This window comes from Xyrauchen texanus, chromosome 37 (assembly GCF_025860055.1).
Source record: "Xyrauchen texanus isolate HMW12.3.18 chromosome 37, RBS_HiC_50CHRs, whole genome shotgun sequence".
Lineage (NCBI taxonomy): Eukaryota > Metazoa > Chordata > Actinopteri > Cypriniformes > Catostomidae > Xyrauchen > Xyrauchen texanus.
The window spans coordinates 13,662,794-13,689,062 of NC_068312.1; the positions used below are offsets into that span (position 1 = coordinate 13,662,794).

At 41.1% G+C, this 26,269-nt stretch overlaps 1 protein-coding gene across 1 annotated transcript in view; it reads left to right on the forward strand.

Annotated features, from left to right (window-relative positions):
* Positions 1 to 26,269, forward strand: part of LOC127631278 (transmembrane protein 132C-like) — a 53,978-nt gene that overhangs the window by 20,814 nt on the left and 6,895 nt on the right. Inside the window, exons 3-5 of the mRNA XM_052109350.1 lie at positions 9,393 to 9,530; positions 15,532 to 15,721; positions 19,495 to 19,638. Of these exons, the coding sequence (XP_051965310.1) occupies positions 9,393 to 9,530; positions 15,532 to 15,721; positions 19,495 to 19,638 (472 nt within the window). The remainder of the gene's footprint in view (positions 1 to 9,392; positions 9,531 to 15,531; positions 15,722 to 19,494; positions 19,639 to 26,269) is intronic.

Below are 26,269 nucleotides of genomic sequence, written 5' to 3' on the forward strand. Positions count from 1 at the left end.
CAGGGCACGCACTGGACACAGAAACGAAAGGGCTGGGTCTGCCTCCTCCCGGGGCAGCGCTTGCAGGTTCACTACCTGATCTCGGAATGGTGTGGTAGGAACCTTGGGCACATAGCCTGGTCGCGGTCTTAGGATCACAGACGTATCTGCCGGACCGAACTCCAGGCAAGTGTCGCTGACAGAGAACGCTTGCAGGTCCCCGACCCTCTTGATGGAGGCGAGCGCGATCAGCAGGGCCGTCTTAAAAGAGAGGGCCCTGAGTCCAACTGATTCGAGCGGCTCGAAGGGAGGTCTCTGGAGTCCTGCCAAGACTACCGAGAGATCCCAGGAGGGAACTAGGCCTGGCCGGGAGGGATTCAACCTCCGGGCGCCTCTCAGGAACCTGAGGATCAGGTCGTGCTTACCCAAAGACTTGCCGTCTACAGGATCGTGGTGGGCGGCGATAGCGGCAACATACACCTTGAGGGTGGACGGGGACAGCCTCCTGAAGAGCCTCTCCTGTAGGAACAGAAGCACTGACCTAATTGCGCATCTCTGCGGGTCTTCGGCTCGGGAAGAACACCAATCTGCGAACAAGCGCCACTTTAGGGCGTAAAGGTGCCTGGTAGAGGGGGCTCTGGCTTGGTTGATTGTATTCACAACGGTCGCCGGTAAGCCGGCTAGCTCTTCCGCGTCCCGTCCAGGGACCAGACGTGGAGGTTCCAGAGGTCTGGGCGCGGGTGCCAGAGCGTGCCCCGTCCCTGAGAGAGGAGGTCCTTTCTTAGAGGAATTCGCCAGGGAGGAGCTGTCGCGAGGAGCCTGAGTTCCGAGAACCAAGTCCGAGTGGGCCAGTAGGGGGCCACCAATGTGACTTGCTCCTCGTCCTCCCTGACCTTGCACAGCACCAGTGCAAGAAGGCTCACTGGGGGAAATGCGTACTTGCGCAGCCCCGAGGGCCAGCTGTGGGCCAGCGCATCTGTCCCGAGGGGAGCCTCTGTTAGGGCGTACCAGAGCGGGCAGTGGGAGGTTTCCTGGGCGGCGAACAGGTCTACCTGGGCCTTGCCAAACCGTTCCCAAATCAGCTGGACCGACTGGGGGTGAAGCCTCCACTCCCCGCCGGGCAGGCGTTGTCGTGATAGCGCGTCCGCTACGACGTTGAGCTTGCCGGGGATGTGAGTGGCATGCAGCGACTTGAGTCGCTGCTGGCTCCATAGGAGGAGACGGCGGGCGAGTTGTGACATGTGGCGGGAGCGTACGCCGCCTTGGCGATTTATGTACGCCACCACCGTGGTGCTGTCCGATCTCACGAGGACATGTTTGTCCCGAACTAATGGGAGGAACTTCCTGAGAGCAAGAAGGACGGTCAACAACTCAAGGCAATTGATGTGCCAACGCAGCGGGGCCCCTTTCCAACGGCCCACTGCTGCGTGCCTGCTGCACACGGCACCCCACCCGGACCGGGAGGCGTCGGTTGTGACTAGAACGGTTGTGACCACGGCAACGGTTGTGCCGTGGTGCCATGCTTGTATCGGGACTCGAGTCTGGAGCCAGTGCTGGAGTGGTCTCATATGCAACAACCCCAATGGCGCGACCGCCGTGGAGGACGCCATATGTCCCAGGAGCCTCTGGAAAAGTTTTAAAGGGACCACTGTGCCTGGCTTGAAGGAAGCAAGGCAGTCCAGCACCGACTGAGCACGCTCGCTCGTGAGACGTGCTGTCATTGAGACTGAGTCTAACTCCAACCCGAGAAAAGAGATGCTCTGAACCGGAGTGAGCTTGCTCTTTTCCCAGTTGACCTGAAGCCCCAAGCGGCTGAGGTGCCGGAGCACCTGGTCTCTGTGTGTGCATAGTAACTCTCGAGAGTGTGCTAGGATGAGCCAGTCGTCGAGGTAGTTGAGAATGCGGATGCCGGCTACTCGTAGCGGGGCAAGGGCCGCCTCTGCGACTTTCGTGAAGACGCGAGGGGACAGAGACAGGCCGAAGGGGAGGACTTTGTACTGAAACGCCTGGCCGTCGAACGCGAACCGCAAGAAGGGTCGGTGTCGTGGCAGAATTGAGACGTGGAAGTACGCGTCCTTCAGGTCTACCACTGCAAACCAATCTAGATGCTGAACGCCAGCCAGAATATTTCTCTGCGTGAGCATTTTGAACGGGAGTTTTAATAAGGCCCGATTGAAAACTCGCAAGTCCAGGATTGGTCGTAAGCCGCCGCCTTACTTGGGTACAATGAAGTAAGGGCTGTAGAAACCCTTCCTCATTTCGGTTGGAGGGACGGGCTCTACCGCGCCCTTGGTTAAGAGGGTCGCGATTTCCGTGCGCAGGGAACTGGCATGCTCGCCGTGTACTGCGGAAAAGCGGATGCCCCTGAAGGGGGGGCGGTAGCCGGGCAAACTGAATTGCGTAACCGAGTTGAATGGTCCGGTGCAGCCAGCGTGATGCATTGGGAAGCGAAAGCCACGCTTCCCAGCTCTGCGCTAGGGCCACCAAAGGGACGAGTATTTTGGACGTACCCGGCAGGGCGGAACAGGTAATGCAGCGTCGGGCGGCTTCGTTGCGGCCCGAGGCTGAGGTGCTGAGAATAGACTCAAAGCACTTACCTTGCTCCGCGCACCCGGCAGGGGGCGGGTTCATGACTGAGGAGGAGGTCTGATGCTGGCGTCCTCTGGACTCGTCTGAACCGGCCGGCCGGGGGACAGTCGTGGGCAGGCGGAAGGCGGGATCGCCGCGTCCGGTGTACTGGGACTGTTGTAATCTGAAAGCACATTGCCGTGAAAACGGCATTTGCGGGCCAGGTGACCCAGAGGCAAAGGAAATAGCTCTTTTATTGAGAATGTGGGTACCACAGCCCCCCGTCAGGGGGTGTGGCAAATGAAAAAACAAAGGATTCTCCTCCCGGCCCTCCACCGGGGGGACGGAGCGGTCTTACCACCTCCGGAGCTAACGTCTTCGGCTCTGGGTCGGCTGTCTCAGGAACGCTTGGGAGCCTTCCGGGTCCAGGAGGGGGTTCGTGAGACAGGGGGCGTGCGCCGCCTGCGGAGTGCTCGACGCTGGGGCTGAGAGCTGGGCCCGGGTTGAGGCGGAGCAGGAGCTGGTTTCCTCGCAGGGGGGACGCCCTCGGCGGGCAGACGGGGCAGGGCCCGTAGCGGCAGGTCTGCGGCGGGGCATAATGTGCGAAATGGCCTCCGTCTGCTTCTTCACCGCGGAGAACTGTTGGGCGAAGTCCTCGACGGTGTCGCCAAAAAGGCCAATCTGGGTGACAGGTGCGTCCAGGAAGCGGTTCTTGTCAGCCTCACACATCTCAACCAGGTTGAGCCAAAGATGGCGTTCCTGGACCACTAGGGTGGCCATCGGCTGTCCGAGTGCCTGCGCTGAGCGCAGTTCCTGCAGCACATCAGGATCAGGTCCACCCCCGTGCATGTTTCTGAGATCTTTGACCTGGTGGACTTGCAGGAGGGCCATCGCATGCAGGGCGGAGGCAGCGCGTCCAGCCGTACTGTAGGCCTTCGCGTTGAGCGAGGATGTTGTCCTACAGGGCTTGGATGGGAGTACGGAGCGACCCCGCCAGGAGGTAGGGCTACCGGGGCATAGATGGTGCGCAACTGCCCTATCGACCTGGGGAATCGCGTCGTATCCGTGGCTCTCTCCGCCGTCGAGGGTGGAGAGAGTGGAGCGGGTGGCACCTAGACGAGCGGAGAGCGGGGCTCTCCACATAGACGTCAGGTCATCATGCACCTCCGGGAAGAATGGAACCGGGGGGATGCGAGGCCGCGAACGGCGCGCTGCCCCCAGGAACCAATCATCCAACCGTGAAGGCTGTGGGGAGGATGGAGGGTTCCAATCCAACCCCACGCTCATGGCGGCCCGGGCAGGCATGTCGGACATCTGAGCGTCGGCCTCAGCCTCAGCCTCTCCGATGCAGCGGCGAGCTCATCTGCTTCGGACTCGGGAGGATAGACAGCCAGGCCGTGAGGCGAGCTGCTATCGCCGCAAGCGTGGACGGAGACCAGCGAGCGTGTCGGGGAACGGGAGGTTCGTGGGGGGTTACCCGGCGAAACTGCACCCGCTGCCGCCCCCAAATCGCCCCCAGCGCCAACCGCATTGTCCTCAATCCTGTGGGAAGAAGGAGCAATGCGGGGTGCAGCTGGGGTGGCTTGCTTTCTGTTGAAAGCAAGCCGCGACCGCTAACGTGGATGCGTGGTCATGTTCTCGCAGTGAGAACATGAACCATCCACAAATGCCGCCTCGGTGTGATCGCGGCCCAAACACACGAGACAGCGCCTGTGGCCGTCTGAAGCGGAGAGCACTCTACCGCATCCAGGAACGACACGGGGCGGAAAGGCATCTTGAAAAAGACGAGTCCTTAAAAGGACGTTCAACGCCGCTGTGTTTGCTCTTTTAGAGAAAATTACTCTTTTAGTAAATAACTCTTTTAATACACAGTGTGTGTTTGTGTGTGTCTGCGCTGTCGAAGCGCTCAGGGGCAACAATGCACGTCGTGCAATGCAAGGAGAATAGCCGCTGTTGTGCGCCGTCAAGATCCAACAGCATGCAGATCGTCAGAGGAATCAGGAACGTTTAGTGGTGTGTAACTCGCAGCAAACTGCAGACAGACCATCGGCTCCGAAGAAATTTTCTGACTAAACATCCGTATTTGCCCCGCTTAAATACCCGTATGTCCGGGGGCGGGGTATGCAAATACCGACTGCCAACTCCCATTGGCCCTTTTCAATAGGTCAGAGGTGAATATCGGCGCTCAAGAGAGACCCCTAGTGTCGCTTCTCCGACACAACGTGGAGAGAGCGACAGAAGGGGAACTACCGGTAGTGTGTGTGTATTTTACGACAACTTTTTTACAAAGTTCTTTACAGGGGCTAAATACATTTGTTGTCTTTTGTAGTAACATGCACAACAATTTGCAACAATGCACAATAAATGTTTTTAATAATTTATAAATAATACCGTCTTTTTTTTTTTTGTTTAAAAACTTAACTAACCTCAAATGCCTTGGTAAAACACAGAATAAGAGATTTATGATTTTAAAGGATTTTATTAAAAATAAAAAATAAATTCTGTCCCTCATATAGTTTCAAACCCATATGACACTCTTCCATGGAACCCAAAAGATGTTAGGCAGAATGTTAGGGACTGGCATTTACTTTTATAGTATGGGAAAAACACAATTTCTCATGTTCCACGGAAAAAGGTCTTACATGAGGTCAGGTAAACAATGACAGAATTTGAGTGCACTAATCCTTTAATGTAGACAGCGTTGCTAATTTGGTTTAGTTTTATTACACTTTCATATGAAGACATAGAAATATTAATAAAAAATCTGACTACCACCAATGATAACAATTAAAAATGTATCCTGTATTGGAACTTGAAAAAGAGTTTGAGAGCAGGTGAGTCAAGTGGTCAGTTGATGGGCAGTTCACAGAGGAAACATCTGAAAAAGATAGACAGAACCAATAAGTTAGTCATCACTGAACATGAAATAGTATTTTATGAGAATAATAAAAGACTGGTCTGCCATGACAAACAAAAGAATGCTAAATATAAAGATAATATACTAAAGATAATGTGTTTTATTAAATACATTAACAAATGTGAAACCTAATTCTTGCACAAACTCTAATTTACTGTATTAATTTATGGTATAAGTTCTTCAGGAATAGTGATTCTTATTTCATAGAGGCACTTCTATAGTTATACCACTGTTCTTCTGCATTAATGTCTTATTTTCTTTTATTAATAACATTTAAAAACAAGACACAAACGCATACTTCCCAATATGTTAATAGAAGTTTTTAAAAACCTATTTAAGGTGAAAATAGCAGACTGTATCATCAAACGACACAGGTTAGCTAAAAAGCTACATGAAGCACAAAAGCACTGTAACCAGGACTTTCACCCTAAAAATTTGTTTTTTTCCCCCCAGATTTTAACATTAAGTGATATTATTCTTGGTTAGAAATGAGAGAAAATGAGGCAAATTTTAAATCACAGTAACTGCTGATCGCTATGAAAATGTCATCCTGTCTGACATGTATCACAGTACTTCTGCCATTTGTTGTTATATGCTTCTGAGATTAAATGATTTCCTTCTGCTCTGCTAAGTGTGATTTTGATATTGGGACTGTCCATCCTTAATTAATCTTTAGCCATTTTGTCTACTTCTTAGTTTCCCTTAATTCCAACATGGTCTGTACCCATATACAATTAACTGGATTTACAGCCTGCTTTAATTTGTATATTGTAATCATTATTTCTGTTAAAATATCACTGCGACGTGTCTGGAACTACCACTTTCTTCGGCATCACTTCTTCTACCCAACTGAGTGCCATTTGTATTACTACCATCTCAGCAGTGTACACTGATTCTCCATCTGTTATTCTCCCATATTTTCCTTTTCTAAATTCTGGAACATAGAAAGCTGCGCCTGTCCTCCCAGTATCTTGGTTCCTTGAACCATCAGTGTACACTTGAAGAAATGAAAAGTGTGTTGTTCCAATATATTCCATCGTATAATTACTTATATTGTTTCCACACTCGCTTTTTTTTGTATTATTCTATCTTGCAATGATAAGCCAATTTCAGGTTGAATGAAAAGCCAAGAGGGCACTGGGGAAATTAATACTATTGGACCAAATGTTATGGAGTCAAATGCCATTTCAGTAGCCCATTTCTTTGCTTTGCATGCAAATCCTGTACCAGATGTATTTGATGTTTCCCAACTCTCTTCAAGCACTTCTCTTACAGGATGTTTGCTGTTTTGACCCTGTAGATTAATCCAGTAGGCCATCGCAAATTTTTGCCTTCGCAGATTCAATGGTATCTCTGATGTTTCCACCTGAAATGTTACTATTGGTGTTGTTTACTATCTGATGCAGATCCATAAACTATGCATCCATAATCTAATACTGATATATGCACAATATATGTCCTTCAATGACCGTTTATCACCCCCACAATCTTGTCCTGCAACACATCTCATTAGATTCAACACCCAACTTTTCAATATATTCTATATGATCTTTCCATGTGACCTTACTGTCAAACCACATTCCCTGATATTTGAACTTGGGTACCTTCTCCAGTGGTACTCCATACATATTTATTTTTCTTCTTGTCAAAATTTGACAACCCCCATTCTAAAGACCCCTGTTCAACGACTTATCACACTTCCTTGTGGTGTCTCATTCTCCACACTTACTATTTGTGACATTTCACTGCCCACCTGTACTTGAATTGTTTGTCCAAATAAGAAACTTAAAACCCAGTTTTATAATCTTCCTTCAAACCCAATGTTCTGTAATTTTATTAATAATCCCTCTTTCCACATCATGCCATAAGCCTATTCAATGTTAAAATAAACTGCTACAGCACCTCTTTCATTGCAATAGTGTTTTTAATCTCTGTTTCCAATTTTACTAGTGCATCCAGCATGGACTGACCTTTACGAAAACCATATTGATATGATGCTGAAACACCTCTACTTTCTAACACATAATATGATTTACAATCATTTTTTCCATTAATTTGCAGAGGTTAGATTTGAGGGCAATAGGTCTATAATTCCCCACTACCAAAGACTATTTTCCTGGCTTGGCAAAGGGAATTATAATGGCATGCCTCCATGCCCTTGGCAGTCTACCCTCTATCCAAACCTTATTAATTAGTTCTAGGACTGTTTTAAGCACTAAATCATCCACATACTTGAGCATAACATAGCATATTTTATCTTTCCCTGGCGCAGTATGCCCAACCCGAACTAGTACTCTAAGTTCAAATAATCCAAAAGCAGCATCTAAGGCTCCCTGAGAAGGTATGGCACACTCAGATGTCCATAGATGTGCCTGAATTTTCTCAACTGATATTTCGGTTACACTCAAGTGGCAGGTGATCATAAAGTTATGATCTTTAGTTTTTCTGTCCTTTTGTTTGTTTGAGCTGAGCAGTTAATAACTTCTGCAATAAATGCAATAAAGTTAACTTTACTGACCACAAGCATTTCTGCAACAATATTACACTTGTGACTACTCACTCACTTCCCAGACTCTTCCTGTGTGTAAGCTTGGGTTAATCTATTTTACATGCTGTGTCCTTGCTCACACTGAATTTGTCTCACTGCTTTGGCATACGATATATTGTGTACTGATTTTTATTTCATTGCATCCATTACTTGTTTTTGGGCCCTGCACCCTAGAAAGGCGGCACTATGAGGCCCACCACAATTACAACACTTGGGCCAACACCTTCTCCACACCAACCATTCTCGAGATCGCTACCACATTTACAGCATCTTTTTCTCCCCTTGCACACCTCTGCAATGACCTAGTCTTTGGCAGTTAAAGCATCTCAGTGCAAGTTTTATAAAAAGAGCTCACATATCCTATTTTGACACGTTCTGGCAGAGTCTTACTATTAATCGCCATCACTGTAGTGCTTCCTTTTTTCCCCATTTATAATTGATAATAGTTGTCTTACATCTGCTATTATTTCACTCATTATCTGTACTTTTAGTACATCATCTCCCAAAGACACCAGTACACCAGTAATCACTCCTTTAATGCTGTTATTTTCACCAGGAGCATGGCATTTTACACACTTCTCCCCCCAGTTCCTTTAGCTTTAATGCCACAACTTGTTGTTTTTATCCATACAAAAAAGCAAAACAAGATTGTTGGTTAAATATCTTACTGATTTAATGTTTCCCACTGCTTTATTTACTTGGTCAATTTCATCGGATTGTTTATGTCCTACATAAGTTATCATAACTTTGTACTCATCCTCCGTCCTCATGGATTTATTGATTCCTCCATCTTTTTTTACGTTATCGTCCAATTCAGAGTCACCTTTTTTACTCTTATGTGATGCTTGAAAAATCTGGGACTATTCCTCACTATCCATGACTGAAGAGTCATCTTCACTGTCCAAACAACCCACCTCCATCATCTCCTGTCACAGCACAGACGTCACTAACCTACCAACCACCAACCGCGGGCCTAATTCTGTTCTATTTCGAAAATCTCTTGTGGACTGCATCAGAGCAGTCGGAGGGCTGCAGGAAAATACAGCTCAAGCTCAGATGTGTTTGTCACAACATCATCTAAAGGATAGTGTGAGTTACCTCTCGTGTTTCTAGTTTAACCCCAGCTCCAGTTAATCCAGTAAACTAAGCTGAGCAGCTTGCTGGGCCATGCCTGATCCTAGGGAAACACAACCAAACAAAAATACAGTTTTGACTGTTGGTTAATTTTTATGAACAAAAAGTGTGTTTTAATGGTAAACTTTTTTTTTTTTTTAAAGAAAGAGGTACTCTTTAATCTACTCTATAATGTATGCAAGTGGCATTTTGATGAAATCAAATCAAGATATTCATTTCTTGTCTTTTCTTTTTTACTCCAAATAGGGCCATGGTAAAAAAGGGTGTGTCCTTCCGCACTGCCACACCTAGCAACACATTACTGTGGGACATCACACTGGACACGGGCCCGGATGGAAGTGTTGGAGTAATCTGTCAGAGAAAGTCAAGTGCAAATAGGAAAAGGTGAGTGTGTCTGTTAGGGTGAATTTAATTTAATACTTTTAATCAGATGATTGGGCTGTGATTTCTTTAGCGGTATATGCTGCCTCTGATTAGACATAAATACCATTCAATCGCAATTTAGAGTCAGAACTACAGTAGCTGTTTTAGAATGGCTAACTAAAACCTCATTGAACTCATACGTTCATGTGTTCATTTGTTTTGAGTTGTGCATGTATGTGTAGTTTTTGTTATACGTGTGTCAGGTCTGGGCTTAAAGGTGTAAGGGTCAAACAAGGGTGTGCGTGTGCCAGAATCCTATTAGTGAAAGCCTGACCTGAAGTCACCCACTATTTTTGGTTGATGTTGTGGCTGTAGTGGAGACAAAGAAACCTGTGCATAAAGGTTGTGGTGTCTTTCCTTCTTGGAGTGTCACCTTTGTTCCTTAATAAGAACAGTCCCACAAATTCTTGGATCACAGTTAAACTTGATTTGCTTAAAAATATAGTGCATCATTTTTCTATCCCATTTTTTAAGCAAATTCCAATAGGAATTTTAAGCAATGTTACCTAAACATACATAGCTGGCTATGGCCAAATTAATGAGCTTCCATTCAAAAATGTTTACTTAAAATACTGTGCCACGCCAACTAATACATTTAAGGTTTTTTTAACCCTAAGAGTTTTTTGTTTTCCCAACTATGCATTTTAAGCTCATTTAGCTCAATTATAAGTGCTATTATGGCATTTTTCCACTGCACGTTACGGTTCGGCTCGGCTCGGCTCGGCTCGTCTCGACTCCACTCGCTTTACTTTTCAGAGCTTGCATTTCCACTGCAGTTTAGTGCCGCCTCAACGTGGGGTGGGATTATAGGCTGATCGTCATAGTTGTGCCGCCTCTACTGCCGTGACATCATCTTAAACGTGACACAAATCAATAAACAATAACACAACCGCTAGCTGTTATCTACTGTTCATATCTTTAATTCTACCTTATAAATAAAAAATTAATTTGTGTTCAGCAGAAGAAAGAAAGTCGTACATCTGGGATTGCATGAGTGTGAATGAATGATGAGAGAATTTGAATTTGAAGCACACATCTATTCAATCTATACAAAATGCATACATTTATATGAATGTCAGAGGTTGTGTTAAAATGGTGCTATATAAATATGAATCATGTCATCCAAATGTGTTTCCTACCTTTTTTTTGTTGTTTTGTTTTTGCCTTGAAAACCTCTGATGACTCTTCTTTCAGTTGTAGACCTGCCAAAAAAAATAAAAAATTGTATAATTGTATCTGACATGATAAGCAAAATGTATGGCTAAGTTTACATTTAAGATTCATGATGAGACAATTTTCATTCGCTGCAAACCCTGCTACATATTGCAACAGTATTACACTTATAACGTGACTCTTTTTTACAAAACTTACACATGTTGATATCAGGGTGTCTCCTTGAGGCAAACCAAAAATTATGATTCTGTCATCATTTATGCAGACTTACTCCATGTCCAACTCATTTGACTTTCTTCAGGGGAACACAAACAAAGATTTTTTATGGATAATTGATGTGTGTTTGTCCATATAATGGAAGTCAGTGAGGTTAAAAACTTTCAAGATCCATAAAGGCAGCATCAATGTAATCCATATGACTAGAGTGGAAATTTTGGTTTGTGTTCCACAGAAGACAAAAAGTCATATTAGTTTGAGAAGGCATAAGGGGTGAGAAGGCCAAATGACAAGAGAAATAGTATTTTTTGGGTGAACTACTAAAACCATTTGATTAAGCTGAAAAGTGAACACAAACCAACACACAACTAATGTAAGATGGTTTCCCTTTAAAACGAAGGGTTCAATGAGACATTTGTATTAAAACCTGTAGAAAAGAGATTTACTTGTTGGAGTTTCCTGTTGCCTGCTGAGTTTCTGCCGCATGTGACGTCTCTCCAGTGAAAAATCTGAGATCAATCCGACAATGAGAAAGTATAATATTTTCTCATGTGAAAAGTATGGTGTAAGTGCCACATACAGAATATGAATTGTCATTGACAACCTCAATGTCATTTAAGGCAAGCGGCAACCACAACAGTGAAACTCAGAGATAACATTTAGCATTAAAACTAGATGCAATTGATGAAGCTGAATATAAACTAACACTAAGAAAATGTTTTTCAAGTTTTCAAGATGTACAATTTGAAGTTTAAACATTTTAAATTGGTGTAGAAATGCAATTAATTTACTGAAATGACCTGTTGTTTGCGGAGTTTCTGTGATGCGAGTGAGTAGTTGTAGGTGAAGGCCCTAAAAAGTGGTTGAAGACGAAGAGTATCTGCTTGTGAAAAAATGCACGGGCTCATTTGTGTTTGTTTGACTGTAAAAATATACACATCTAATTAGCCTCATGCAGAAAAAACGTTTAATATATTGTAGATTTCGAAACGTAACGTAATTAACAATAGCATTTCTATTAAGTTTCTATAGGGAATAGAAACTTGAATACACAGAAAACTGATAGCAACAACAACAACAACAAAAACTCTACTGATTTCACACCAAGTTTAAAGTAATTTACCTTTGAACTTTTTGGCAAAAACATTGTGTTGTCCATCATGAGCTGTCCTCATCCAAAATGACAGCCAGCCCCAAATATGCTTGCTTAAAATTCAGTCACATTCTGCATCACGTGGTGTTCCATGGAATTTTAAAAACATTAGGCTGGGTTTACTAAACTTCAGATTATTGTTGCTTCACTCAAAATAATTAGCAATGTTTCTTTATTATTTTGAGTACAGCATAATCTCAATATCTTGCGTCACACATATAGCTAATAAGAAAAGTTGACAGCATTACATTTTCAGTCAAATCTGTGTATATGAATCCATACAAGCCACAATTGTGAAACACATTCACACTGTCTGTTACAGTATGTTTTTTTTAATGTTTTTTTTGTTATTATTATTATTATTATTATTATTATTGCAATTATACATCACAAAACAAAACAGGGAGCATTCAACAATGTAAGACACCAGAACAAACTTAAAGGAACAAGGACAAGGAGCAAGATTCAAGACCGAATAGGATAGATATAGATTCATATACATATGCATACACATACATACATAAACATACATACATACATATATAAAAACACAAAACAAGGATGTACTAAGACAACAAATACTTTGACATAGCAAAACATAAAGAGTCAATCTTTCTTTTTTCTTTTTTTAAATATTTGAAGCTCTGGAATGATTTCACAAAATCACATAAAAATAAATTAAAGGAGGGCTTGCTTTTTTTCCATTTACATGTATGAATATGATATTTACCCAGCAACCATACCATATTAACCAGGTCAGAAATTTGGGGATTCAAACTTTTTTTATAAAAAAGGATATCTTGTAGAACAATAGGAGGAATTGTCTCAATTTTTACTGATAACCAGTTATAAATGTCAAGCCAAAATTGTGAAGTAAATTCACATTGAAATAAAAGGTGATTAAGTGTTTCAGGGAAGAAAGAACAGAAAACACAAGGATCCACCTCGAAATTAAATCTTTTCTGTAAAAAAATCACCTACAGGGTAAATCCTAAATAGGATTTTGTAATGAGTTTCCTTAACCTTTGGTGCAACAGGGTATGCAAGATAAAAGGTGAAAGATTTATCTCTTACTGAATCTCCTAGAAAATAACACAAAAAATCCCCAGTGATAATATATTTAAACACTTTATATATAAGTTTGTTACTACACATATTATCAACTAGTTCAAAATTACACATTTTCAAGGAAGGCAGAGAAACAACAGGCCTAGATACAGGATCAGATAAACTACTTTGAATTATTCTTAACAAACCTGTGGGTATAGCTTTACATACTTCATCATAACTTTTAATTGTAGTTCTAACACTATATTTATTAATAAATTCATTATAAGATAAAAAGCATGCTAGTGGGGTCAGTTGTAAAAATAATACCCATTGTGTAACTGACATTAATTTACACTGTTTATGAATAACTGTATATTTCTTAATGGCTTTAATTTAAAGCGCACAAATATGGGAATATTAATATAAGTGTATACAATAGTATATGTGAGTTGTAAAAAACCACTGAGTTACAGATATTGAAACTAAATGTGCCACAGTACTCCCTTAATATTATGAGTAATGCAAGAACTGTGATCTGTTGCTCATTAACTCCTCTTTATTTTCTATTTCATGACATAAGGATTTTAGCATTGTCTAAATTTTGCACCAATTTTCCTTCCTCAGTGATGGGGATTGGGAATGTTTGTTGGACTATATACTGTATGTATACTTAGAAATGTAATGCCAGATTAAAATATTGATCCATCTAAAAACTAACTCATAATTTGCTCTAGCCCCACAACAGTATCCTAATGTTTGCATCATATTCTGATGTTTATGTAGTATTCCACTTTAAGAGTTTAAAGCAGATGATTGGTGAAAGTGATTTTCTGATTTCTGGATAACCTAAATCTCTCTTTCAAATATTGCCACTGAGGCAAAGAGTTGTACCCATCGGTCATTGTTTGTTTGTTTGTTTTGATACTGTGCGTGGTGCATCACAAAAACACCCACACGAGGAGACCAGAGGGACCGTCCAGCCAAATCTGGATAGTGTCCTTTTACACTGTGTATTGTTTTTATATATGGTGCATAGATTCATGCAATCCATCTAAGGACTAACAAAAAGATTTGCAGCCAGTAAACAATAGATAATTCTGTTTGTTTGAGATAAAGAGATTGGTAACAAAATTTACAGAATTAATATTTTTAGTTTTTCTGTAAGTTGTTTGATATTAACCCAAATATAACTAGTTGATTTGTACAAGGACTTTAAAGAGCATGTTGCTTCAGAAGTAAAATCATAATACATCTGTGGCAGGGCGGAGGGCGGGGCCAGGTTGGGATTATACACACCCTGTCCCTTATCAGGCTAATTAAGCCTCCGAGAGGGATAAAGGCCGATGGCAGACAGTGGTACGACGAGAGAGAGATCGTTTAAGGACATGTCCATCATGTGTGTGTTTTTGTCTTTTTTTTTAAATTTTATAATTATAATATTATTTATATTGTCCAACCGGTTCTCACCTCCTCCTTTCCACTGAACTACGTTACAACATCTTTTTAAAATAATTGCACTTTTGGCTGTACAAAAATATCCATGCACAGGAATAGACATATATGCCATTCAAAAGAGTGGTTTGGCTCATCCCCAGAGCTTGAAAGCTGTGCATTATAAAGCTTAACAATTTGAGACAGATGCATCAGATTAGGGGTGATCCCATATCTTAATGAAAGTATTATGCACATTGTCGGATTGCACTGCTAAGAGGTTAAAATGGCTTGCTGATTTCTGAAAGTGTGGTCCAATGAGCTGTGGATCTTTTAACCTGCTGTGGGCATTGGAATATTTGACTGCATTTTAAAAGGCTGGTCTAAGGGCAGTGTGCACTGAAATGGCTGTGGGTAACCCCTTCTAGTAAAAGGCATAGAACTGCTGTTCTGTTGCCTCAACTGACATAAAAGTACCCATTTTAATTAGTTTGAATGAAAGCATAGCAGCTTTGAAATGAAGCTGTAGGTGTGACAATAGTGGTTTTTCAACTGGAGGGACAGAGTCAGGGACAAACAATACACAAGGCAAATAATAAAATGCAAGTAACCACATAATAATGGATAGTTAGGGCAGCAAAATAAATAGGCTTATCAACTTTTAAAGGGGAAGAGAAAACACATTGCATAACTTTTGTTGTTTGTGCAAATTCATCACTTGATAGGTTTTAGCCAAAGTCCACATGCAACAGGGACAACATGGTTTGAGACAACCACATTGTGTTAATAATGTTTTGTATAGTTGGAGTTTTTTAACCTTTTGTATGATTCTTTTTTTTTTAGCAATGTGTTTGGTTTCACATGATAAAGCAAAGATGTTTAATATATGTTTTTGGTTAGAGATTATTGAAAGATTTTTAATGGCACATTCTCTTTCAGATTAAACAAACTCCAAGCCATTCTGCAGATGGATTTTGAAGTAGAGGACGTTAGCAGTCAATCAGAGATTCAGGTGATAAAGTGGGAATTGATGATTCCTGATGATGTCAAAATGATGGGGGCATCAGAGGGCAACATGAGGATCTACACCACTCAGAGGGACTTTGTAGCCCTGGCTCCTCTAGTTATGGTAAGTCATTCTTTAAAGATGTTGAAAATCTCCTTTTTTATTTTTTTAAAGAAAAGAACTGTGAAAGTACAGTTTTGTCTTTAGGGTCTTGAGGGTTTGGTGTGATGCCAGAAGTTTTGTAAAGGTTTTCAGGGACACCAAAACAGTGGTCAGAGACATGAGGGCTTGTAAGGGCCCTTCTTTCCGGGGGAGCCTTCAGTGCTATTGAAAGAAAATGCATAATGCAGCGGAATCCTGATATGGATACAAGAGGCTGTTCTGTTTGAATGGAAGTCAATGGAGGAGATGCTTCACATGCGTAACTGAATGAACTGCTTTTGTGCAAAAAAAAACTTGTCACATAATAAATTACCTGCCGTTCATTAATCTTAAGCATGTTTGGTATGACATTCATTTTGTTTAATATGAAAAAATTTCACAATACAATTACACAAGTGTAGTTTATTTTACACCATTACCTATTTATTTCTATGGTGTCCGCAAACAGTAACTGACTGTCATTAAACTCTGAAAGCGATTCAATGATGTTAGAGCCATGAAGATGTCAATGGTTATATGATTGTACTCCATATAAACTAACTGGAGCAATGGTGCAGTGGTAGGCACACATGCTTGCATATTTGAATTGTGCTGTATTGCTCCTGTAGAGGCAGGTTTGAGTCTGGCCTGTACCAAGAGACAGAGCATCTTGTTTCCTTACAGTACTGTTGGTTATTTTGGTAACTTCAAATTATTTCAATTAATACCTGTTAGTTCAGCCACTGATCAACTGTCACTGTATCTATCAAAAGACATAGAAAACTGTTCAACAGAGCTCTCTTATGGCTTTTCCAGTTGGGTGCCAGGGGCTTGGGATAATAACTGCATCGTAAACGCGACAAGATTCATCTGCTAGACTGATAGTGTTAGCCTTTGGGATCTGTCCAAACATGAGCAGATTTGGACACGATAAATCAAATGTTCTGTATCAGCTCTAATATAGAGCTTGATGCCATCATAGAAATCTGAACAACAGCACAGGACAGTGAATGTCCAAAAGACTACAAAACTCTTCATAAGTTTAAGAGATCTGTTTTTGGAGGGTTTTGAGAGCTTTGAGAATCAAGCAATAGCAAATAGGACTGTGAGTTGGGCTTTCTCAATAATTAATTAATTGATAATTAAACACTCCATAAAACAAGCACAATTTTCTTTGCTCTGTTAACGTATTTACTATCAAAACAGACAGTTGGTGGTGGGACATATTGAAGGGCTTGCCCTTTTAAAATATCTAATAGCCATTCATTTTACAGCACAGCCCAGCAAAACCATGATTCGCTATTTGCTATTGCAAGTCGATATTATGGGAGCATTCTAGAGAGCACTTTAGTGCACAAAAAAATGTCCTTTTTCCTAAAAGAGAAAGAGAATATTTTAGTTTTATTTTGAACTTTTACGAGTATACTAGCATATTCTTGGCACAAGCTAATGGACAATATTTTTGTATTACTTTAATAAATCTACAGGATATGTGTTACGTTCCCCTGTTGTCTGCCCTGTGTTCTCTGTTTCACTAGTCACGTTTATGTCACGTTTCCTTGTTGTCTGCTCCGTGTTTTCCGTTTCACCCATCACCGATCCCGTTCCTTGTCACGTTTTCCCTGTTGTCCGCCCTGAGTCTCACTGTCCGTGTGTGAAACTGCACTTCCCACAATTCCCGGATCACACTCCCAGCCCTGATCACGGTGTTATTGTCCGCACCTGTCTGTCATTTTGTCATTACCTTGTCTGTTTATTTAAACCCCGCTTTCTCCCCTTCCCTTTGTTGTTCGCTGACGTTCCATGTCTCCGCGTATGTCTGGTTTCACTCTCTCTGTTCGTGTTCCCAGTCAGTCTGTCTGCTCGCTCGTGGTTACCCTGTCATCTGTCTGTCCGTCCGAGGTTACCCTGTTGTTCTCCGCCCTCCGTATCCTTCAGTATTTAGTTAGCCTTTTTTCCCATCGTGGATTTTGATTTGTTCCTGTGTTTTGTTTCTTTGTGTTGTTTCAATAAAAACTGCGTTTGGATCCGCATCTCCCGTCTGCCTTCTCCTGACTCCCCACAATATAACAATATGAGTGGTACAGAGTCATACTTTAAAATATACATCCATCCATCCATCCATCCATCCATCTTCAACCGCTTATCCGAAGTCGGGTCGCGGGGGCAGCTGCTCCAGCAGGGGGCCCCAAACTTCCCTATCCCGAGCCACATTAACCAGCTCTGACTGGGCGACCCCGAGGCGTTCCCAGGCCAGTGTGGAGATGTAATCTCTCCACCTAGTCCTGGGTCTTCCCCGAGGCCTCCTCCCAGCTGGACGTGCCTGAAACACCTCCCTAGGGAGGCGGCCAAACCACCTCAACTGACTCCTTTCAACGCAAAGGAGCAGCGGCTCTACTCCGAGCTCCTCACGGATGACTGAGCTCCTCACCCTATCTCTAAGGGAGAAGCCCGCCACCCTTCTGAGGAAGCCCATTTCGCCGCTTGTACTCGCTGACCTAGTTCTTTCGGTCATGACCCAACCTTCATGACCATAGGTGAGGGTAGGAACGAAAATTGACCGGTAGATCGAGAGCTTTGCCTTCGGCTCAGCTCTCTTTTCGTGACAACGGTGCGATAGAGCGAGTGCAACACGCCCCTGCTGCCCCGATTCTCCGGCCAACCTCCGCTCCATTGTCCCTCACTCGTGAACAAGACCCCGAGGTACTTGAACTCCTTCACTTGGGGCAAAACCTCATTCCCTACCTGGAGTACGCACTCCATCGGTTTCCTGCTGATATTTGAAATATATATTAAAATATACAGTAAATGGTAAATGGTCTGCACTTATATAGTGCTTTTTTTTTTTAAACCTTAGAGGTTACCAAAGCGCTTTACACTGTGTCCCAATCACCCATTCACACACACGCTCATACACCAATGGCGGTTAGATATAAATGATTCTAGCAATTTTTACCAGTGAACAAAACACAGCTGTGTGATTCACCTTATGGTAATGGTAAATTACTTCTTTTGTTTATTGTAAGGCTAAGTTGAAATTTTAATATTGCGTTCCGTAAAGAAGAATTAAGTGAACTTCAATCCTCTAATCCTGTTTCATTTACTGTATGTCAGCTGACATTTTCTATCTGTCAGAAACTTCAGTGGTTTGCCCCATTAGACTGGAACATCAAGTTTCATTGTAGACAGTATTGGGACATTAGATTTTGTCCCATAGAATAATCCTTTTTTTACTCTTCATTTGTTCTCATCAAAATGTACTTGTGATTACATAAAGTTGTATCAGCCTAGTTGTCATGCACTGTAATGTGTCTCTGTCCCAGATTATGTCAAATGATCGACAGTTTGTTCCACCCTTAAATTCACTCTTGTGTCCTGTAGTGTGCTATTTTTATCTATAAAATGATCTAAAGCCACAGATGCTAAAAAAGTGATTGTGACTTTAAAGACCCCATGAAATAGCTTGACGTACTGTACTGTATTTCAACACAAAGGGGGACATATCAAAGGACTCATCAGTTTTATAAATACAAAATGGTCAATATGCTTTAGTTATATCCAAGCTAATAGACTAAAAGCAGCATAACTCAAATTGTTTATGTTTTAATGGTATTTAGGGGTATTTAAATGAATCAGATTAGTAGATTGAACAGTGCTTTTATAACGTGCAAATCCCTGACTTTTCTGGGGCTGCTTAATTATTTTTAACAGTTTTAAGGACCAACCTCTCACTTTGATCTGTTTTCCCTGTTCAGGATACAGAGCTGTTGAACACTGCTGTGCTGACCGGTAAGAGGGTTACAGTAGGCATAAGAACCGTAGCTGTGGAACAGGATGGTTCTGTGACAGATGTCTCTGACCTTACGGACTGCAGCTCCACAGATGAAGATGTTCTCAAGGTACAGTGTGTGCTCAAAAAGCAAAGCATTTGAATTAGTTCAATGAGTGAGTAAACATGTTCAACTTCACTTTTCTATATGATACCTGTAACTGTCTTTAGGGACATAGCCGGCCAACAAATTTAGAAATTGCTATTGCACTTAAATTAAAAAGCAAAGTAAAAAGATTTGTGTTGAAACACATGAGAATTTGCTGTAGCATAACAGAGTGGAGCCAGGCCGGAATGCTGAAACAATGCCTACAAAGCTATTTGGCTTATCGAATAAGTGATTCCAGCAGAAAAGGAAAGTCTTTTCAGAGGAAAAGCAAGTTATTACGGCTTGATTTAAAATTACAAAGATTTTTCTTTGAAATAACATGCACCAATGAATCGTTCACAAAAAGCTCACAAACATGCATTGAGAAATTACCATATATGTCAATTTAGATTTTGTACTGAATCAGAATATTTCAGGTTGAAAACAAACAAAAGACAGATAGTGTTGATAGAAATGCAATTACAATGGATGTCTATGAGATGGCCCATCTTTTTCCCTATAGACTTCAATTGTAAATTGCATAACTGTCAACTGTCTATTCTTTGTTTGAGAATACTTTTGGGGGGTGAAATAATCCTTTAAACTGTATTTTAACCAGAATATTTCTTTATTATCTACTGGAATTAGAATCAAATTCACATCTAGATAATGTCAAACTCTTATTTTATGTGCATGTTTGAGATGGAATGCAGTGTCCTTGTATGCTTGTCATTGCCAGAGACAATCAAAGGTCTCCAAAGAACAGGGGGGCGCCGGCGGGCCCTGGGGGGGGTGTTTATAATTTTATTACCTTTGTTTTATAACAAATATTCAATCAACTATCATAAACTATGCATCATTTGAAAGCTAAAACACTCAAGAATCACGTTCTGAACTTGTTTTTGCAATCAATACACCAGAGAGGAAAGGGTTCAATAAAATGCTGACAGACCGACCCTGTAAATATGAACAAAATGAACGGCAATACTTATCTTTCATCTCCTATGGTTCAGATCAGTTCGGACGAATCCAAGAAACACCAGCATACATTTCAATGTAAGGGTCTACTCTTCAAAATGCATCCCACTTTTTAATCCAAAACAACAAAAAAATAGGGAAAAAACTAAATATCCTCCTCAGTTTTCATGAGCTTCCAGTTAGAGTAATCCATCATGTTCACTTTCAATGAAATATCGATTCTAATTTGTATTCCAATGTTCAAAACCATCTCTCCCCGTAGTTTGGACTGTTTCTGATAAAATGAGCCATTCCCTGTTTCTCTCCTTCAATCAGAGGCTCTGTAATGACCAAAATATGAAGGAGCGCAACAACAGGCTGCGGGACCTGTCACTCTCGCACCTCGGTTTTTGACTGGATAAAAGCCACCCAATGTCTTGTCAGCAAAATTTTGATGGATGGGAGTATTAACCAACTAAAACACGAATGAAGTGATTGACAGTTTGCTTAGTTTACCTCAGAAGATCTGTCTAATACATAGGTCTAATACAAGTCGCGTCCACTCGTGCGCTCTTAGTCATTTTACGCACAGCGCATTATTATTATTATTATTATTATTATTATTATTATTATTATTTTTTTTTTTTTACGACTTATGGGGCACTTTTGGGGCTCTTAACATGCTCAAAAACTCTTGAAACTTTGCACACGGGTCAGAACCTGCGGTCATTAGGGCCGGGCTGAAGCTGGTAACACGAGATGTTTCTCCATGGACTCGATCCCGTATTAGATCGCTAAGTTGAAACACATCGTCTTGAGTTTTTATGTTTATGAAGTATTGGCAGTTTTTCTGTTCATATCATGTTTTTGATTATAAAATGACTAGCAAAGACACGAGGCTACACGAGTAGCTAGGTGATAGCTGTATATTATACATAAAGACATAATATTTATATCACACACACATTATATTTATGATGCATATAATATAACAAAAATGGAAGGAAAGGATTACAAGAAGTCAGGTGAAGATGGTTTTGATTATAAAATTACAGTGGAGAAGACTAGCAAGATATGAGATTACAGTCTCCAAATGGCCTTTTGGAAAGGACGCCTAGACTTTCCCTGAATAAAAGCTTACAGAAACTACATTTTTGGGAGTATCATCTTCAAATTTGAATCAGAACATGGTCAGACATTCAGTTTTATCTTTATGGTGTTTTCAGGCCTTTAACATAAAAGTCTGATACATTTTTCCCTAAATGAAGTTCATTCATAGAAATCGTGAGTCACTTTCATGTAAATTTGACCTTGTTTTACTCTGTTCCTATGCTACTTTTGAATTAATATGACTCTTGGGTAACAAAGTTTCAAGTGTCTAGTTTAAAAAAATATCAGAGTTATGAATGTGGAGCATATGGTTTAGGAGTTACAGACATTTGTATTTGGGTATGTCATTTTCCGAAAATTCTCAAAAATAGGGGTGCTGGTTAAGAGGTTAAGCAACCGAAACAGGACAGGAAGGTCTGTATAAAAGTCATTAAGCCATACACCAACCTCACTCAAGAGAGATGTCCTCTTTGGTGAGGACTTAATCTGAAAGGACAGCTCAGCACCATACTGTGACTGCAGCCAAGACGAGAGACTTAAAAGAACTTCAACTTTCAAGGACAACAACATTTTCTGGTCTAATTTCTTAGAATTACATAGAAATGCAGTTATTTTGATTTCCTCAAAGAGAAAAAACCCATTCATAGTTAAACAAGATTATACATTAGCAACAAACATGGTGTACAGTCATCCATGTTCATTCCCACAAAATAAAGCCAGACAGGGTTGCGTCCAAATTCCCATACTTTCAAAGTATGTACTGAATTCGATGAAGAACTTACTTCTGGACGATTGATGTGGACACACAATCTATAGTACTTGCACAAAAGAGCCACCCAGCTCACAGTTCTCCATAATTTGTAATTGTCCATTGTTAGTGGACACTCTTTAGAGATATTAGACAGCAGAATGCCACGATTGACCAATCAGAATCAAGTCTGTTAAGTATAGCTAAGGTGCCTTGTAATAAATTATTGTGACCACTCTTAGTGGTCTGTGCATCTTCCAATCTGTACATCTATCTACAGTATATATAAGTTCTGTACAGAGGTGCTCCAGTTTCTCACGAAAGAGAAGCGGCAAATGCAAACGTACAACACGACCGCCCTGCTCACGGAGGATATGTGAACCCGGCGTCATAGGTTTGTTTACCTCTCTTTCACTTGATGCTTGCATGTGTGCTTATACCATCTTTGAAACAATACAATTCAGTCCAACTTTTAGAAACCAGGTACTGACCACATTTACAACCTAGAGAAAAAGTAATATACCAAATTGTTTTTAAAATACATTTATTTTGTGATAAGTATACTACAAATACATTAACATATTGTAAGGGGGTTAAGATGGGCAAGGAGGAGGCGAGAACCGGCTTGTCAATATAAATAATAATTTAATTAAACTCAAAACAAAAGCACAAACATAAACACACACACACACACACGACGGACATGCCCGTAATTCTCTCTCTCTCGAACTGTCGTCACCAGCCACCTTTATCCCTCGCGCGCCCCATCAGGCCGATTGGGTATCCCCCCTCCGCTCCACACATATCTGTGTAGTAATTGAAAGTACCATGCAATTGCACTTATTTCATGCTTTCTTCAAATGCACACAGAGAAACTTCGATCATTACAAATTAAATGTTAAAGAAGTGCAGCTTTTACAAATGCAATTAGAAGAAGTATATAAGTTCAAATGTAGTGTACTTTAAGAAAGTACACTGGTTAGGTGCTCATATCCTTCTACAATTTATAGTCTGCCAGTAATATACTTTTGTATACTGAAGCACCCAAGAATAAAGTGTGCTTGAGTATATTATTTTTGCACTTGGGCATGCACTTAAGAAAACGGTTTGATGGAGTTACGTGAGTGGAAGCAGCCTAGTGGCGTTCTCAGTTACACTTTACTACAGTTATCCTTTCAATCAACATTACTCAGTGAGAACTCATTTAGTTTTGATTGTTAAACTATGCTGGGAGTGTAGGATGTCAAAGAATTCTAAATCATTGGCCTGTGGGTACATTAACCTGTTGATACGCAATTACCCGCATGTGGTGGTGACATCACCCCGCTTATGTTTAATATACAATTTACCATCTAATGAATGTTAACAAATTATACATCTTTTCAAAGGTCTAAGGGTTCAACATTAATATCCGATCTCTGTTTCACAATAGTAATGCTCCAGAAAAGGCAATTTAGTTAATTGTGCCAGGAGTACAAATGAAAACATGCAATATCAAAACACGATCGCCAGATGAATCCAGTTCGCCACACTTGGGTCAATTGTCCATGGCAAGCGTTCATTGAAAAACATCCAATAGCACTTTTTGTCCATAAAAGTGATAAATCTGAGAAATATTGATATATTCTCCATTGTTTACATGAGATCTCGCCTGAAAGAATTACCCTTCGTCGTCGTTCTTCAACAAACTATGCAATCTGAGCAGCACTTATATTGTAAAACTGTATATTATCTTATATATTAGAGTCTCGTAAACAAAACGAGCCTGTCTCCAAAGTCTATTTTTAAAAATGCGGCTTAGTTTTATTCATAATAGTCAAGCAGTGCAGTCAGATTTTGTGTCGCCTTGAAAGGCGGAGCCTTAATTTTACTCTGTACACCGCCTAGCGATTTTACAGAGAAAAAAGCATGCAGGAACCTCATTTGTTGTTAGATCATCTTCAAATTTGAAACGTAACATCTTTAGACTTGTGGCTTTGAGAACATTGTATTTCTGGGTTGTCTTGGCACTTTTATTATTGTTTTTTAGATTATAAAAACATGTTCAGCACTAAATATTTCCATTACTATAAACTTCAGCTTCTCTAACTTTAAAAAAAATAACAACATATATTAATTCTGAAACTTGGGAAATAAAGCCCACAGTCATCTTTCAAAAGATACCACAACTGTGTCCATACTCAGGGTTCAGTAAATACAACCATTTAAGTTCAAGTATGTAATTTTCATGGTTTTGGCTCAAAAAGGGGGTGCGTATCAACAGGTTAAAAAGCATTTATGGTCACACTCGTCTGACGACTCTCAAGAGCAAGATGGCGGAGGTCCGGTTATGGCTCCTACACACTACACGACTTTCAAAGACGTTTTCAAATTACACGAACACATTGAACACATTACAAGACATTTTACTATTGAAGAATCCCCGACGACTCTGTCTGGACTCCAAATTACGTTTCACAACAGAGTACATGTGAGAAGTGATATGAAATACGAAAACATGATCTTATGTTATGCATTTCAGAATATGATGTGTATGTTTTTAATTGAGCATCATATATTTTATTGGTTACAATATGAAAAAGTACAACTACAAAAGTACAAATCCATGGTTTTGCCATTTCCTGATCATCGTGTGTCAATTGAGTGTCGCAGTCGGCATTGTGATCACTGTAAGACATCATCGATATCCTATCGCCCAGCCCTAGTCTGGTGTTGAAAACTTGACTGGCCTGCACAAAGCCGTCTGAACCCCAAGAACTTTGGGATAAATTTGAATGCAGACTGCGGCCTTTGAATGCATCACAGGCCTCAACGGTGATTGACCTCACCGATGCCTTTGTGTCTGAACTAAATCAAATCCCCATAGCCAGGTTTTGAGATTAAATGCTCAACAAGTACATATGGGTGTAATATTGGAATGCCCACATACTTTTAGCGGTATAGAGTATTTATAACAGTTCAGAGAATCAGAAAATATCAGACCCTCTAAAAATAACTGGACCAAACTTTAATCTATTGACTTTAATGTCCTGTAGAGGACAGGCTGATGGGATTCATCAAAGGATAAACCTTAATGTATACATGCATATGCTTTCTATTACATTTTATATGATGGGCTTTATCGAAGGATAAATCTTAATATATACATACATATGCTTTCTATTACATTTTATAATATATATAGAAAATCACAATAAAAAATATATGCTTTTGACTGCTGTGAACCCATGATCTTACAAGTGGAAACATATTTCATCTGCTTTTCATTGCTAATAGGATAAAGACCATAAATATTATGGATTATGACATCTTATGCACTCATAAACAAGATATTTACCATCCATGTGAACTATGTTTGTGAGCATGCGTTCAGCTGCCAGTCAAGCATTAAATAGTCACATAGTTCATATCAAGATGTAGAGACTTTACATACAGAAACTAACTCTCTAACATGTTTATGTTGGGCTTACTTGCTATTCCACACCAGGATATCGTGTCACGATTCACTGTTGTCTGCCCTGTGTTTCTCCCCTGTCATCTGATCCTGGACTACACTTCCCATAATTCCCTGCTCTTATCACTGCCAGCTGTCCCTCATTGTTCGTCACCTGTGTTTAATGTTCTCATTAGTCTTTGTGTATTTAAGGCCCTGATTTCTGTTCAGTATTGTCAGTTGTTGAATGTAGTTATATGTATTGACCTCCTGTTCATTGACCCAGTCCTGTTGTAGATGTTTTCTCTGTTCCTATGTTTCTCCCATCGTGGATGTTTCTTTTGTTCCTGTGATTACCCTGTTAA